This window comes from Ctenopharyngodon idella, chromosome 3 (assembly GCF_019924925.1).
Source record: "Ctenopharyngodon idella isolate HZGC_01 chromosome 3, HZGC01, whole genome shotgun sequence".
NCBI lineage: Eukaryota > Metazoa > Chordata > Actinopteri > Cypriniformes > Xenocyprididae > Ctenopharyngodon > Ctenopharyngodon idella.
Window position 1 is genome coordinate 52,437,363 of NC_067222.1, and position 16,237 is coordinate 52,453,599.

The 16,237-nt window shown below is 42.6% G+C and overlaps 1 protein-coding gene across 1 annotated transcript in view; it reads right to left on the reverse strand.

Annotated features, from left to right (window-relative positions):
* Positions 1-16,237, reverse strand: part of LOC127508735 (NACHT, LRR and PYD domains-containing protein 3-like) — a 62,595-nt gene that overhangs the window by 42,493 nt on the left and 3,865 nt on the right. Inside the window, exons 2-6 of the mRNA XM_051887039.1 lie at positions 12,580-12,651; positions 12,369-12,506; positions 11,670-11,717; positions 1,366-3,151; positions 1,016-1,189 (exon numbers count right to left, since the gene is read on the reverse strand). Coding sequence (XP_051742999.1) covers positions 1,016-1,189; positions 1,366-3,151; positions 11,670-11,717; positions 12,369-12,506; positions 12,580-12,610 — 2,177 coding nt within the window. The 5' untranslated portion in view covers positions 12,611-12,651. The remainder of the gene's footprint in view (positions 1-1,015; positions 1,190-1,365; positions 3,152-11,669; positions 11,718-12,368; positions 12,507-12,579; positions 12,652-16,237) is intronic.

The following is a 16,237-nucleotide window of genomic DNA, read 5'->3' on the forward strand; positions in this document are numbered from 1 at the left end:
AACTTAAACTTAAATGGTTCCTGGAATAATGTGTTAAATTACCCGTTATATTCCTACCTAAATTTAACATCTGCACTGGACAAAAGATTTAGCACTGCCTTTTATGCTTATCTTGAACAAGAAAAAAAAAATATTCATTTAAAATATGAAATAAATGTCATAAAAACCATTAAATTGAACTTTCTCATGCATGTCAACACATTGTTACAACACTAATCTTATGTTTTAAAACAAATTACAAGCATGTAGGTGTTTCTTGAAAATTATTGCTTCAATTCATTTTTTGGCAGATAGAACCTTATAATTCCAAACAAAACGTGTTTTTTTTTTAAAGAAGGTTCTATCTGCATTTGACCCATTCCCAAAATCCCCATTTACAAATTTGAGAGGATTTTGATATTGTATATTTAGAATACATTAAGGGTCCCTGTCATTTTCATGTTTGAAAGAAACTTGTTCCCTATATAGGTTTTGCTATATGTAATGCAAAATCTTTGAAGCTCAATATCTCAAAGCTGCTCAGAACACAGATAGAACCTTATAATTTCAAGGGGACGTGTTGTGTTTCCTGGTGTTTTTGTTTTATTTTGGCTCTTATTTTTATTAAATCTCACCCTGCATTTGGATCCAGCTCTCTCTCGTTTCTGAGTTTCACAATCATTATAGTTACACATCAGATTTACCCCCAACTCTTTGCGTTCACTTAAGACATAACTGATTATGTTTACATGAATATTCCTCAAGACAGATATTTTGAAATAATTCTGTGTATCTAACCATTCGAGCACAATACAACACTAAAGAGAACTGCATTTCAGATTGTATGCTGTCTGAGACAGGAATCTTTTTGTGAAAACCGAAATCAGGTTTTCTGCCTTGTATGCTTGGAGAAAACACCACTGATACATTCATACAACAATATAGACAAGATAAAATATGTGTTAGTCATAGTTATGAAAACAGCTATTTGTCCACATTTTTGAATATAGAAAATGAGTGAATGTGAATGTCAAACCTCAGTATGTTCAGTTTACAGTTTGAACTCTTCAGTCCATCAGAAAGCAGCTTCACTCCTGAATCCTTCAGGTGATTGCTACTCAGGTCCAACTCTCTCAGATGGGAGTTTGATGATTGTAGAAAAGAAGATACAGTTTCACAGCAAGTTTCATCAAGATCACAGCCATCAAATCTGCCAAAACAGAAAGTTTAACCATATTACTTTCTGATGTTCAGTGTTTTCCAATAACACATTGTACCCTTCAAAATCAGGACAGACAGATATTTTATTATTCAGTATTTTTACATTTAGCTGTTTAGTGATAGAACAAAACCTTTAATTAAACAGCGATCAGTGAAATTACTCACAAGGCTTTTCTGCAGCATCTCACAGCTGGAATGAGTCTCTTGTAGTTTGAAGATGACGTGAACCTCTTTGGGTTGAACTCATCCAGCACCTTCTCTGACATCAGCAGTATGTAGTTAAGCACTGTGCACATTGAAGATGAGAGTTTTTTCCCTGGATCTTCATCTGAACTGAGGTATCTCTGGATTTCCTCATATAATGAATGATCCTTGAGCTCAAGTAAGCAGTAAAACAGGTTGACTGAAGATTCATCTGAGATATTCTTGTTTTGTACTTGTTTAATGTATTCAGTTGTTTGTGTGATGCTCTCTGTAGTGTCTTCAGTGTGTGTGATCAGGCCTTTGAGAAGGTTTTGACTGGATCCCAGCGAATTTCCCATCAGAAACCGCAGGAACAGGTCCAGATGTCCTCTCTCACTCTTCATGGCTTTATCAACAGCCTTCTCTAGTAGCTCCTGCAATGTGATGTTTTCTTTTGGCTTCTCAAAGAAAAACTGAAGCTCCTCCATTTTCTTGTCCAGGTAGCAGAGGAACACATGCACTGCAGCGAGGAACTCTTGAACACTCAGATGCACAAAGCAGAAGACCTTTTCTTCATGAAGTCCATCTTCCTGCTTAAAGATCTCAGCGATCATTCCTGTGAACTCAGTGTCTTCACTCACATCAATACCACATGCTTCCAGATCTTCCTCATAGAACACAACATTTTCCTCCTTCAACTGTTCAAACGCTAGCTTGGCTAACTTTAAAATCATTTCTCTATTTGCCTGTAAGAGCTTTTTACGTTGTCTTTCTGTTTTTCCATCATATTTCTGGCTCTTCATTTTCATCTGTATCAGCAGGAAGTGAATGTACATTTCAGTGAGTGTTGTGCTGATGGTCTCAGTGTTGTTCTTGAGAATTTTCAGAAGTACTGTGGCTGTGATCCAGCAGAACACAGGAATATGACACATGATGTAGAGACTACGAGACGTCTTAATGTGTAAGATGATTCTGGAGGCCTGAGTCTCATCCGTGATTCTCTTTCTGAAGTACTCCTCCTTCCGTTGGTCAGTGAATCCTCGCACTTCTGTGGACAAACCCACATACTCAGGAGGGATCTGATTGGCTGCTGCTGGTCGTGAGGTCATCCAGATGAGAGCTGATGGAAGCAGCTTCCCTTTGACCAGACTTGTGAACAGCACATCTACAGATGATCTTTCCTCAACATTGTTCAATGTTCCATGTTCAAACTTCAAATCCAGGCGACTCTCATCAAGTCCATCAAATATAAATGAAAGTTTACATTCCTTATATAACTTTGATTTTTCCAGGTCCTTTAATTGAGGATAAAATTTCAGCAGGAACTCATGAAGATTGAACTCTCTGTCTTTAATGTCTTTGATGCTGTTAATATCTCGGAATGGAAGCAGGAACACACAGTGTATATCCTGATTGGCTTTTCCTTCTGCCCAGTCTAGGATGAACTTTTGCACAGAGACAGTTTTTCCGATGCCAGCGACTCCTTTGGTGAGCACAATCTTTTCCTCATTGTTTCTCCTCAGTTCAATAAATATATCATTGCATTTGATTGGTTTGTCCTGTGTTTTTTTGTACTTGAAAGCATCATCAATCTTCAGAATCTCATGCTCCTGATTGACATCTTTCATATCTCCCTCTGTGATGAAGAGTTCTGTGTAAACAGCCTTGAGCTGTGCTTCATTTTCTTTCTTGCCTTCAAAAATACGCTCTGCTTTCTTCTTCATGTCTGTTTTGTGAGTTCCCAAGAATTTTTTCAGAATCAAATCCTCTGTTTGGTGTAAATAAATGAAACATGAGGGAAAGCAAAAACTTATTTTATTAAAAAAAGAAACATGTCAGAGCTTTCACATCAGCATGATCTGATCAGAATTCATTCAACATATTACTGTTGAAGTTATTACAGCTCAGAGGCCTCAGATCTTCCATTTAATTCACTACATTTTGATAAATATATTACACTCATGGAAGGGAATACCCTTTAGCATTCAAAACAGAACTGTCATCCAGGCATATATACATTTTTTTAATGCCTAATGTGTAAACTCAGTACAGAGAATAGGGTTTGAAGAACATCTGGCAGTGAATGCTCTAGTTCTTGTATGTAAGGTATACTGGCATGGTCATTGGCAGTCACATCCGCTGGTTGATTGGAGTATTTGGCTGTTGAAAAGGTCAGTGGTGCTGTCTAGTTAGTTCCCTTTCGAAAGGGAACTCAACTCTGCGTTCGAAAACACTATGGGGAACGCCTCCACGTGAACCGGTGTCTGAAAACAATATCAACTCACAACAATCCTATTGGCCGGCAACAGCCTATGACGTATCATAGCGCGACCCGGAAGTATATAAGGAGCACCTAGAGAACCAGTCAGTATCTTTTTCGTCTTCAAGGACTGTTTTGTTTGAAACGATATCAAACCGATATTAAGGTAAGACAATTTATGTCTGACAAACGTTTCAGGAAGTGTGTGCATCCATGTCCCATAATGTTGACATCTGATCACATACATAACTTATAACGTTGTCTTTTATGAAAACAAAAGAGCACGTACAGGCAGTTCTTGTGGGATCGGTCTGTTTGTTACCATTGGAGCTGGTTAAGAAAGAAACCGCTCGTGGACGGTTCGTCGAACGGTTTCTTTTTTGCCATAATTCTCCAGCCACCATAAGCTTTCCATTCTTTCTTGATCTTCATACCGAGATCGAAAAGGCATGGAACGACCTGTATTCAGCTCGCATTCATCAACATCTGCTAGTTAATTTGCTCATGTTGATGGAGTATGGGTACGCGTCGATGCCTCCTACTGACGAGATGAGTGCAACTATCTCGTGATATAGGTAGGCTCCAACGCTCTATACGCGGCAGCAGGTCAGGCGGGTGTTGCTTACACACAATGTCTGTTTGTAAGCATATCAGTTAGACCTGCTGAAATTGACTTGGTAAGTTTTTTTATATTTATAATCAGTTTCCTGTATAGGATGCGGACTAAGGGCCCTGAAGTTTCATTAGGTTGGCTGGAACGATGTATTATTAGAGTAGTACTTTGTTTGTCCCCTTTTTTGGATGTGTTGGCTTCAGATAATGAAGCCACCGTTCATATGTATTCAGATGTCAGCTTTAACTAAGCCGCACTGTTAGCCACCTTTTGGTTAACTAGCTTTCTCCTCTGGTAAATGCTAGAGTTTTTAGATTAGCTTTCACTAACTTCAGATAGATCTATGTTTAACGTCGGCCTTTCAGGCTGCCTGACATTGTGTGCTTTAGAGGCTGTTGTTTCTTAGCCCCAGGCAGATCTATGCTTATGTGTTGGCCTTATAGGCCAACAGCTATAGCTGGCCTAGGCTAGAACTAGGGTTTAGGCGGTCTGCTAGTAGCATTTACACCCTTTTTATACTACCCCTATTATGTGAGTGTAGTTTTTCCTAGTTCTGGCCTCCTCTTATCAGAGTTGTCAGGCCAAGGCCCATTGTCCCTTCGGTGTAGGTCCAAAATAGATAGCAGCTAAGGTAGCACACTATTGCTAAGTCTCCCTGGTGCCGTTGTCTCAGGTGGTGTAGGCCCCTTTTCACTATGTGAATAGAAACTTTGTTGCTGTGGCCCCGCTCCCCCAGAACTATCTAGTGGTACTTTGACTTCAGTTTTTCCCCTGAACCCCTTGAACTATGTTCAAGCTTGAGTGATATGGTTGTAGATTTTTATGAAAGCTCCTGTTCCCTAGGGTTCAGTACAGATTGTATCTGTTTTTGGTGAGAATTTCTGATGTTAAGTACCCACCCTGTATTTTTCAGGGTTGGATTAATAGTACTCCCTTGTTGTTCAAGGCTATTGTACTTTAATATATTAGTTCTGATTCCTGCCCTACTCTTTGTGAGCTCAGTAACTCTAATACTGCCACAGGCTAGCACCCGTGTGTTCTGGAGTAGTAGGCTTGACTTTGGCCTCCTTTAGAGTATGTTGACGTAGTTTTTACTCCCCTTGCTGTAAGGGTAAAAAGTGTTTTTACTGAGTATATTGCCTGTTGGAATGTATAAGCTCAGGTTGAGTTTAATAAAGCTAACCTTACTACATAGTTTGGTTTTCATATATGGCTCCCTTAGAGCTTGAACACTGCCACAAGCTGGCGCTCGTGTTGTGTGAAGTAGAAGGCTGTTTGGGCCTCCTTCAGAGCGCAATAGCTTGTTGTATTACAAGGCTTGTTGGTAGATGTTTCAGTTAGAGTTTGCTCACTTGGAAACTAGCACTGCCACAGGTTGACACCCGTGTCATTCTGAAGTCACAGGTTCTGTTTGGACCTCCTTCAGAGCATGATGGTTTAAGTTTGTACTCCTCTTGCTTAAGAGTAAAAGTGTTTTTACTGAGTACATTGCCGGTTGGAAGGTGTGCTCAGGTTGAGCTAAACTAGTCAACCTCACTGGAAAGTGACTGGCTAGGGTTCCCTCGGGCCCCCTGGCCACATTCCCTTAAAGGTACCCTCTTTTCTTTGAAAAGAAGCTTGGTTCCAGAAGCCTTTGAGTGGCCTTGGTAGGCCTTCTGCGAAAGGTCTCTTTGAGGCTTTTAGCTTGGGCTGTTGGCCATAGGGAATGCTGTCACTGGCAGCCTATGTATGACCCGTAGGGGGAATGGTTCTGGCACTTCAGTTGAAGCTGCTAGTTCTGACGTTTGTCTAGCCATTTGTGGCATGCACTCCCCTCAAGCATGGCGGCGTGGGTATATCGTTCCCCATAGCATTTTTAAATGCAGTGTAGAGTTCCCTTTCGAAAGGGAACGTCTCAGGTTACGTATGTAACCATGGTTCCCTGAGAACAGGGAACGAGACACTGCGTTTCCTAGCCATGCATCGGGGCTGCCTGCTGAACAGTCCCTTCAGACGATAAGATACTGACTGGTTCTCTAGGTGCTCCTTATATACTTCCAGGTCACGCTATGATGACGTCATAGGCTGTCGCCGGCCAATAGGATTGTCATGAGTTGGTATTGTTTTCAGACACCGGTTCACGCAGAGGCGTTCCCTATAGCATTTTTGAACGCAGAGTCTCGTTCCCTGTTCTCAGGGAACCATGGTTACCTGGGACGTTCTGGTGATACAGTATACCACTTCTCACAGTTAACCTTTGTTCCAATATTAATAATGATCCCACTCTGACCTGTCCAACCACTACATGGCAGTGTTTAGATTTAAAAAGTCATAAATAATGTTACACTGACTCTGATTTATCAAGAGAGTAAGTTCCCTTTCAAGGGAACTTGCACTGCGTCAATCGCTATGGGAATGCCTCTGTGTGATTGCATCGTGAAGCACGTATGAAATCAGTCCAATAGGGTGACGGAACGTTATAGACGGGTGACGTCACTGACCAGGAACTATAAAGCCTACGCAAAAACACACTCATTCAGCTTCTGTGTCTTCAGCAAGCGCTACATGTGAAATCGTTTGTCCTTTTTATTTGTTGTCTGTCTACCATCTATATATTATAGCGAACGAACAGCATTTCAGAAAGTGTGTTTTTCCTGCACTTCAGGCAGAGATACACACCAGATGTGTGTTGTTTGTTTGGGAGTGCAGCATGCCCAGGCAGCTTTTGAGGAAGTTGCTTGTGAGCATTGTGATTTTCTTCATCAGGCTGCGCTCCCGCCAAGCCCTCTTTGAGGAGGGTGGCTCGGCTCGTGTTCCTCGCGGCTTGGGTTCCGCTTCTGCCGAGGCAGACCGGCGCCTGATGTCGTGGGGTTCGCAAATGAATCTAACAGAGGGTCTTGAGACGGGCGCTGCCCTATCTCAGCCCTCACCTGTTGGATTTAATGTCTCTTTTCAGAGTCAGGAAGCATGCGCTGCACTGATGACATCCAGTTCTGAGGAGTTGGATGTTGTTAGTGTGTAAACAGGTGAAGCTGAAGACTCGCCACTTCAGTTTTCTTGTTAGTGAGGAGTTCGTGGAGGTGTTCACTCGTGCTTGATTTTAATATTGAAACCAACCGAGAAACAAGAGCTGAAAGTCAAAAGACAAATTAGATGAAAGTTTTTTCCATCTAGATAAGCTCAACCTCCACATCGCGGCTTACCATTTTTCCCGACCTCCACACTGAGGTGTCGGGGTCGTGGAATAAGCCTGTCTCATACCATATATTTTACATCATAGTGATGTGTTAGGTATGAGAAGGCATGGTTATGGTGGCTGCTGGGCAGGCAGCCGAGGCCAAGTACGAACTTCTCACACAGACAACACCAGACAGAGCGTTGCTACCCGTACTCCCCCTCCGCAACGCTTGCAGGCGAACGCTTGCAGGCGAAATCCTCGAAGGGCAAGACGGATCTGAAGACCAACATTGCTGCTAAGAGCTTCGTCCCCTCCGAAGCCAGACGGCATTCACCTCATTATATGGTGCCTGTCTGCCTTTTGGTACCCTCAGGGGGGTGCTCTGCCAACCCCGCCGCAATATCGGGGCGCAGTCACCCGAGTGTGGCTCGCGCTCTCTGAGGCAGCCAAGCCAGTTGTTCCCTGCCGGTGCACTGCTTCAGGGCATTGTGCTGGCTGCCCAAAACACACCAGGGGCCAGCCTTGAGAAGCTGGTTCCCTGTGTAGTTTTTACCCCTCCGAAGCCAGATGGCGTTCACCTCATTATATGGTGCCCGTCTGCCTTTCGGTGCCCTCAGGGAGGCGCTCTGCCAACCCCGCCGCAATGCCGGGGCGCAGTGGTTCCCCGTGTGTCACCCGAGGGTGGCACACGCTCTCTGGTGCAGCCAAGCCAGTCATTCCCTGCCGGGGTTCCGCTTCAGGGCAAGCTGCCCATATTCCACCAGAGGCCAGCCTCGAGAGGCTGGTTCCCTTAGTAGATTTTTTGACAGAGTGGAAAAGTCTGTCAAATATGGGTCCTGCACACAGTAGAAAAGGGGTATGCGATTAACACGTCCACCCCGATTCAACGGGGTCCTGCCCTCAGTGGTAGGTCCTGAGCAGGCTCTGGTGATGGCACAAGAAGTAGAAACTCTCTTGCAAAAGGAGGTTATAGAAAGGGTTCCTCCTCCCAGCAGGAAGTCAGGGTTTTACAGACACTATTTCATTGTGCCAAAGAAAGACAGGGTATTGTGTGCGATTTTAGATCTGCATCAGTTAAATCGAACAGTAGCAAAGCTCAAGTTCAAGATGCTGACAATAAAACATTGTGTCACAAATCAGATCCGAGAACTGGTTTGTCACGATAGATCTAAAAGACGCGTACTTCCATATATCAATCCTCCCGCAACACAGGAAGTTCTTAAGGTTTGCTTTCGGGGGCGAAGCATTCCAATATTGGGTTCTTCCTTTCGGCCTAGCACTGTCACCCCGCACCTTTCACCAAATTTGTAGATGTGGCTGATGCCCTTGCGTATGCAGGGCATCCGCATTCTGAACTACATAGACAATTGGTTGATTATGGCTCAATCAGAGAAGATAGCGGTTCAACATCGAGATGTTGTTCTCGCTCACCTGAGAATGTTGGGGTTGAGACTAAATGCAGAGAAAAGTGTGCTTTCTCCAGCTCAGAGGACCACTTATCTAGGCGTGGTGTATCTCGACCATCTCAGACATAAAGCTAGGCCAGTCACTTACTGTCAAACAGTTCCAGAGACTGTTAGGTCTTATGGCAGCAGCGTCCAACGTATACCTTTTGGCCTGCTGAACATGAGACCACTACAGTGGTGGCTCAAAACCAAGGGGTTCTCACAGAGGGGGGATTCGTTTTCATATAATCAGAGTCACGCGGTGATGCTTACGTGCTCTAGTTATATGGAAGCAAACTTGGTTTCTGTCCCAGGGACCTGTGCTGGGGGCTCTCAGTCGTCATGTCACGCTAACGACAGATGCATCCCTCACGGGCTGGGGGGCGGACATGAGTGGTCGCTCGACTCGAGGTCTGTGGCAGGACCATCATCTTTTGTGGCACAAAACTGCCTGGAGATGTTGGTGGTGTTTCTAGCTTTGAAACACTTCCTTCCAGACCTCAGGGACCATCATGTGCTAGTTCGATCAGACAACACATCGGTGGTCTCATATATAAATCACCAAGGGAGTTTGAGATCACGCTCGTTATACAAGCTGGCGAATCAGATCCTCCTGTGGTCCCAGGGGAAACTGCTCTCCCTCAGAGCAGTATACATCCCGGGGTACCTCAATGTGGGAGCAGACATCCTGTCGAGGCAGGGGCCAAGGCTCGGGGAATGGAGACTTCACCCAGAGGTGGTGAAGCTCTTATGGGAGAACTACGGCAAGCCCAAGTGGATATGTTTGCGTCTCGAGAGATCACTCACTGTCCACTGTGGTTCTCAATGTCAAAACCCAGCACCTCTTGGGCTGGATGCTATGGTACAACAGTATGCATTTCCCCCGATTGCGCTGCTCCCAGGAGTTCTGGAGAGAGTACGCCGGGACGGAGCCCGTTTATTATTAGTAGCCCCGTTCTGACCAGCCCGAGTATGGTTCTCGGACCTGGTATCCCTTCTCGACGGGTCTCCTATGGAGATTCCGATCAGGAGGGACCTTCTCTCTCAGGCAAGCGGGTCGATCCTTCACCCCCGCTCGGAGTTATGGAAGCTGTGGGCGTGGCCTCTGAGGGGGCACAGCTCATAAGCTCCGGTCTCTCAACCGAGGTTGTTGAGACCATTCTCCAATCCAGAGCTCCCTCCACGAGGAAACTTTTCTCCTTGAAGTGGAGATTATTCACTTCATGGTGTGAAAATCACCAGTGGGATCCAGTTAACTGCCCGGTTAGCGCAGTACTGGAGTTCCTGCAGGGTTATCCCCCTCCACACTAAAGATGTATGTGGTGACCTTAGCTGCTTACCACGCCCCTTTGAGTGGGGTATCTTTGGGGAGACACCCGCTTATCACTCGTTTCCTCCGTGGTACTTTGAGGCTTAGACCTGCAGTTTGCACGAGAGTACCAGCTTGGGATTTGGCCGTTGTATTATGAGGCCTTTCTCACTTCCACACTCATAACAGTGTTTCTCCCTGCTATTACGTCTCTTAAAAGAATTGGAGACATTCAAGCACTCTCGGTATCTCTATCGTGCCTGGAATTTGTGCCCGGTATGGTCAAGGCTTCCTTGCATCCTAGACCGGGATACATTCCAAGGGTCCTCACTAATACTGTGAGACCTTTTGCACTGCAGGCCTTCTGTCCTCCTCCTTTTATGACGTAGGACCAGGAAAAGCTTAATCTGCTGTGCCCGGTTAGGGCATTGGATGCCTATGTCCACAGAGCTAAAGCCATGTGGAGAAAATCAGATCAATTATTTTTGTTTCGGGTCACCTAGGAAAGGTCTCCCTGCATCCAAGCAGAGAATGAGCAAGTGGGTGGTCGAGGCCATATCACTTGCTTATGAGTCGGCTGGTCAGCCTTCACCTTTGGCTGTTCGAGCCCACTCTACAAGGAGTATGGCTGCCTCTAAGGCTTTCATGTTTGTGATGCGGCAGGCTTGTCCTCACCGCACACATTCGTGAGGTTCTACGAGCTAGACCTCGGCTCCACTCTAGGGGCATAGGTGTTATCGTGAGTTGTGTGCTTCGGCTTCACATGAACAGTCACTTGCTGATATGGCGATGTTGGGATTGTCGTTCCCATAGCGATTGACACAGTGCGAGTTCCCTTGAAAGGGAATGTCTCGGTTACGTATGTAACCGTAGTTCCCTGAATAGGGAACGAGACGCTGCGTCGCCCTGCCATACTCCTAGCATGCCCGTAAGCGCTTTGCTTCAGAATTCAGAAGCTGAATGAGTGTGTTTTTGGGTAGGCTTTATAGTTCCTGGTCAGTGACGTCACCCGCCAATGACGTTCCGTCACCCTATTGGACTGATTTCATACGTGCTTCACGACGCAATCACGCAGAGGCGTTCCCATAGCGATTGACGCAGTGTCTCGTTCCCTATTCAGGGAACTAAGGTTACATACGTAACTGAGACGTTTTGTGTGTACATAGACATTTAGGATAAAACACACAGATTTTCTATACATTAGGCCCCTGGGCTAGTGTCCAAATTCAAAATACATCTGACATGTTTAAATCACTTCTGAAACACTTTAAAAAGACTAGTTCACACTGTACAGACTGATGCTGATCAATCACCAGATCACATTCCTGCTCCTGACAAGTAGTGAATGAACATGCTCTGTAGGTAAAAACAAACACCGACTAACACTAACAGATGCCAACAGGGAAAAGACTTATCTGACAATATCTGTCTATTGGTGTTGTTCGACATCTGATGATGCAGTGTGAACTAGCCTAAAGAGAATATGACTGTTAAGATGGTACCTTTCTCTTCTTTGTGTTTCTCTGCTGTCTCTGTGATATTTTGTGGCTCTGTGAGGAGAGAAAAATGTATAATTTTTACAGATACACAAAAGAAAATCCTGTAACTAAAGTATGTCTGCCTGTGAACAATATGACTTCAAAATGAACTGTGAGATTTAGAGGCCTCTTACAGCCCTTTTATTCTCTTTTCGTGAATGTAATATGTCACCATTCACTTCCTTTATGTTCAGTCACCATAGAGAATATGCATGAGTGAAGAAATGTCACATAGCCTCTTTTGTATGTTTCCATAATTGCCTTATAAGGAGTTGTTTTTCAAGTGATATGTTTCTTTTCCTCTTATTTCTAGCCACCTTGTTCCTGTTTTTCTTTGTTCACATTTATGTTCCATATTTGTAATTTCGGACTATGAAATGATTCATTTTACAGATACATTTTCTATGGAAGGTATAAATTGTGTAAACTGCTCAATAAAGATTGAAGATTTGTGACATAACTCTGTTCGTGTGATGATTCTTCCCACGGCCGCTGACCATTTATAATTCAGAGGGACTGAAGCTTAACTGAGTAGTAAGAGAAATCTAATTCTTACATGACCTTTATAGGAAAAGGCTTCACAATCACGGAGCATTATTTCACTTAACAAGCTATTAACTGAATGCTAATGTGTCTCAGTGAGCACAGCTATAGTGATAGTACCGTTTCCTGCAGGGTTCGTGATGAAGGTCACTGGTCCTGTGATGGTGTTTCCAAGGAGTACAGGAACATTTACAGTTGCTCCCATCTGAGCATTCAGATCAACACTGACTCCAGTGTGAGCGCTGCTGCTCATCTGGACTGGAAGAGACAGAGATTAATTACATTTCCTAAATGACAACTTTAACATTACTGATATTCTTTTCTTCATTACCTTCCTTGTGTTTCAGCTTGTCTTCTTCCATCTCATCTCGTGTGTCACAATGCTGATCAACAGATCAAGGTGCTTCAAAAAATAAAACAAAAAAACAGGTAAATAAAATATGAGTTATTAAATGTGAAGGGGGTGGAGAATGTGAAGAATCATTATCCTTCTACACATTACATTATTTTTTAAATACTTCTTCAAGCTTATGAAATGTTACTTAATCATGGAATTATATGTTAAAGCATTTATTTTCCTTTTCATCTTCAAATACTAGAGAATAATGATGAATATTGTCTGCACATCTCAACTTATCTATATGTTTTGGGGAAATATCCAGCTCAATAAACTTCAACCCTGGAGAAGCTACGCATCCTTTGTATCTGTATGTGTGTTGGTATTCTGGTTGCAAATCAGTATTGGTGAAAGATGAACAACTGGCACCCTAGATGATGGAATGACTTGTTTTTCTTGACAAGCTGGTGCCTAGAAGAGCAGTTCTGTGACCTCGGAGGGTCATTCTGTGCCTAAACCATGACAAAAGACCGAAAGACTCAGACCGGTGTAGGGACTCGAGAGGTGAACTAATCATTTCTGTTTCCTATGCATAGCCTATACGGCTGAATGAGTGAATAGTTTCGGAGTGACAGTTTGCTATTTTGTGTTAACATAATACATTACACTGTTTGTTTGCATTTGTTTTCTGATAGTATAGTTCTGATAGTTTTTTAGCCCTAAGGTTTAGAAGTTAAGTGTAGTGTAGTTTTCATTTAGTGGATAACAGAAAACAGCTTTTGTGAAGAAAAGAAACCCTGAATGCCCTGAAATTGATGCGAGCAGCAGTGTTGCCGATCTGGGGATTTTGTTGCCAAATTTAGCTACTTTCTCATTATTCCTGCAACTTTTATTAATGTTTTGTGACAAGGAGCTATTTTGGATATATTTAAATAAAATTATCGATTTTTTTTTGGAGATTTTTTATTTTGGGCAATGAAACTCTTGTACTGGTTGGCCACACCCTGCTGTAATCTCACATTCACACTGAATCCTCAATCTTTGGCAGACAGATAATTATTATATTGTAAGACAATATTAGACATATTTTTAATTGATTATATTATTTATTATTTTTATGATTCATAAAACACATTTAACGTACGTGCCCTGCCCCAGACTATTGTATGTCATATGACAATTCATACAGTTGACTGATGATGAATAATATTATTATTATTATTATTATTATTAAGTTATTTTTATATAGCACCTTTCCAGGGCTCAAGGATGCTTTACAATGTACATTTAACAAGGAAGAGATAATATGAGTAGACAATGATGAAAAACGATAGTTTGAAGATACAGTAAAGGAACATTATATGGACAGGGAAGCATACAGAAGAATAGAATCAAGCACAATAAAATACAAAACAGGACTTAAGAGACATACCATAACATTCAGAGAACTATTAGTTAATTAAGCAGAGCAATTAATCCATCAAATCAGAGGTACAACATTCAGAAAACAAGTGAGTTTTGAGAAATTATTTAAATTCAGAGATATTATTAACACAACAGAGTGAGCGGGGGAGAGAATTCCAGAGTTTGGGTGCAATAACACCGAATGATCTGCCCCCCATTAAAGAGGCGATGCCGAGGGACAACGAGAAGGCCAGAGTCAGAGGAATGTAGTGAGCGAGTCGGGGTGTAGGGGATGAGCATGTTACAAAAGGGGGAGCCAAGCCATGCAAAGAATTAAAAGCGAACAGGAGAATTTTGAATTTAATACGGTAGGCAACTGGAAGCCAGTATAGATCATACAAAATTGTGGTGATTTTGTATGGGTGAGTATTCTAGCAGCAGAGTTTTGAATGTATTGTAATCTGGAAATGGAGCTGGCAGGTAGACCAATGTAAAGGGCATTACAGTAATCAAGGCGTGATGAGACAAATGCATGGATGACAGTTTCAGCGTCTCTGGTACTGATGAAGGGACAGAGTTGGGCAATGCGACGTAGATGAAAGAATGCAGATTTGGTAATAGAGGTAATATGAGACTAAAAGGAAAGGGTGGAGTCAAAGATTACACCTAAATTTTTAACAATACTAGATGATTTGATGTGAGAACCAGCAATCTCACAGGTGAAATTGGTAGAAATATTGCTGGTAAGTGAGGGAGTTCCAATGAAAATAATCTCAGTTTTGTCCATGTTAAGTTTCAGAAAATTTGAATTAAGCCAATCTTTTATGTCTTTCACACAAGCAGAAATTGTGTCTGTTTGGGCAGATAGAGCAGGTGTGCAGATAGAGTGTAATTGAATGTCATCAGCGTAAAAGTGAGTTAAGACCATGACGTTGTAAAATCTGACCAAATGGTATTATGTAAATTATGAATAATAAAGGCCCGAGAACAGATCCCTGGGGAACACCTCGCTTCAGGGGGACAGTAGGTGATCAAAAATCCTTAACTGAGATGTAGAATTGTCTGTCAGAGAGATAGGAAGAAAACCAAGAAAGAGCAGTAGCAGAAATACCCAAATCTGAGAGACGAGAAATAAGTAATTCATGGGAGACGGTATTGAAGGCAGAGCTGAGGTCAAGTAGCAAAAGTATAGACAGAGAACCAGAGTCACCAGAAAGCAGTAGATCATTCACTACCTTTACAAGTGCAGTTTCAGTACTATGGAGGGGGTGAAAACCAGATTGAAAGGGATCGAAGAGATTAGTTTCAACTAGAAAAGACTGGAGTTGGGAGGCAATAGTGCTTTCCAGTAATTTAGCTATGAAGGGTAAATTTGAAATAGGACAGTAATTAGATAGAACTGAGGGGTCGAAGGTTGGGTTTTTTGAGAACAGGGGTAACTGCAGCAGTTTTGAGAGGTAGAGGAAATGAAGCAGAGGTAAGAGATGTATTGATGAAGTGAGAGATAGGTGCAGAGATGGAAGAATGGCAAAGTTTCAGGAGAGAAGTTGGAGCAGGATCAAGTTGACAGGATGAAGAGTTGGATTTCAAGATCAATTTAGAGACAGAAGATGGGGTCGTCAAAGAAAAACAAGACAGAGTTTGACTGGATAGATTTGGTGGATAGTTGAGCTTTGTATCAGTAGAGAAGCATTGGTGGACGGCATCAGTCTTTTCAAGCAAATAATCCAGAAAAGAACAGCAAAGCTCATTAGAAGCTATGGCGTCTTGGGGTGGAGGTTTAGTAAGCTTATTTATTGTATTGAATAATGCTTTTGGCCTGTTACTTGATTTATTAATTGTGGCAGAGACAAAACTAAAGCGAGCCGAGATGAGAGCAGATTTGTATATTTTGAGATGATCAAGAAAAGCTAAATAATGTACAGTAAGACCGTTTTTTTCTGTAGAGACGCTCAAGCTGTCTACCAGTAGCCTTAAGAATACCAAGGAAAAGAGTAGGAGGAAGGGACACTTCTGGTCTTAATAGGAGTATGCTGCTGTAAGATTTCAGAAATTATGGAGTGATAGTTAGATAATATCATGGAGGGAGAAGAAATATCAAAGACATCAGAGAGGTTCGAAGAAACAATAGAGGTACAGAATGATGCAGTACCAATAGCTTTCAGATTGCGGTATGAAAGAACAGTCTTAAGGCATTTCTTACGCATAGGCAGACTTAAGCTAATATCAAGAAGTTTGTGATCAGAGA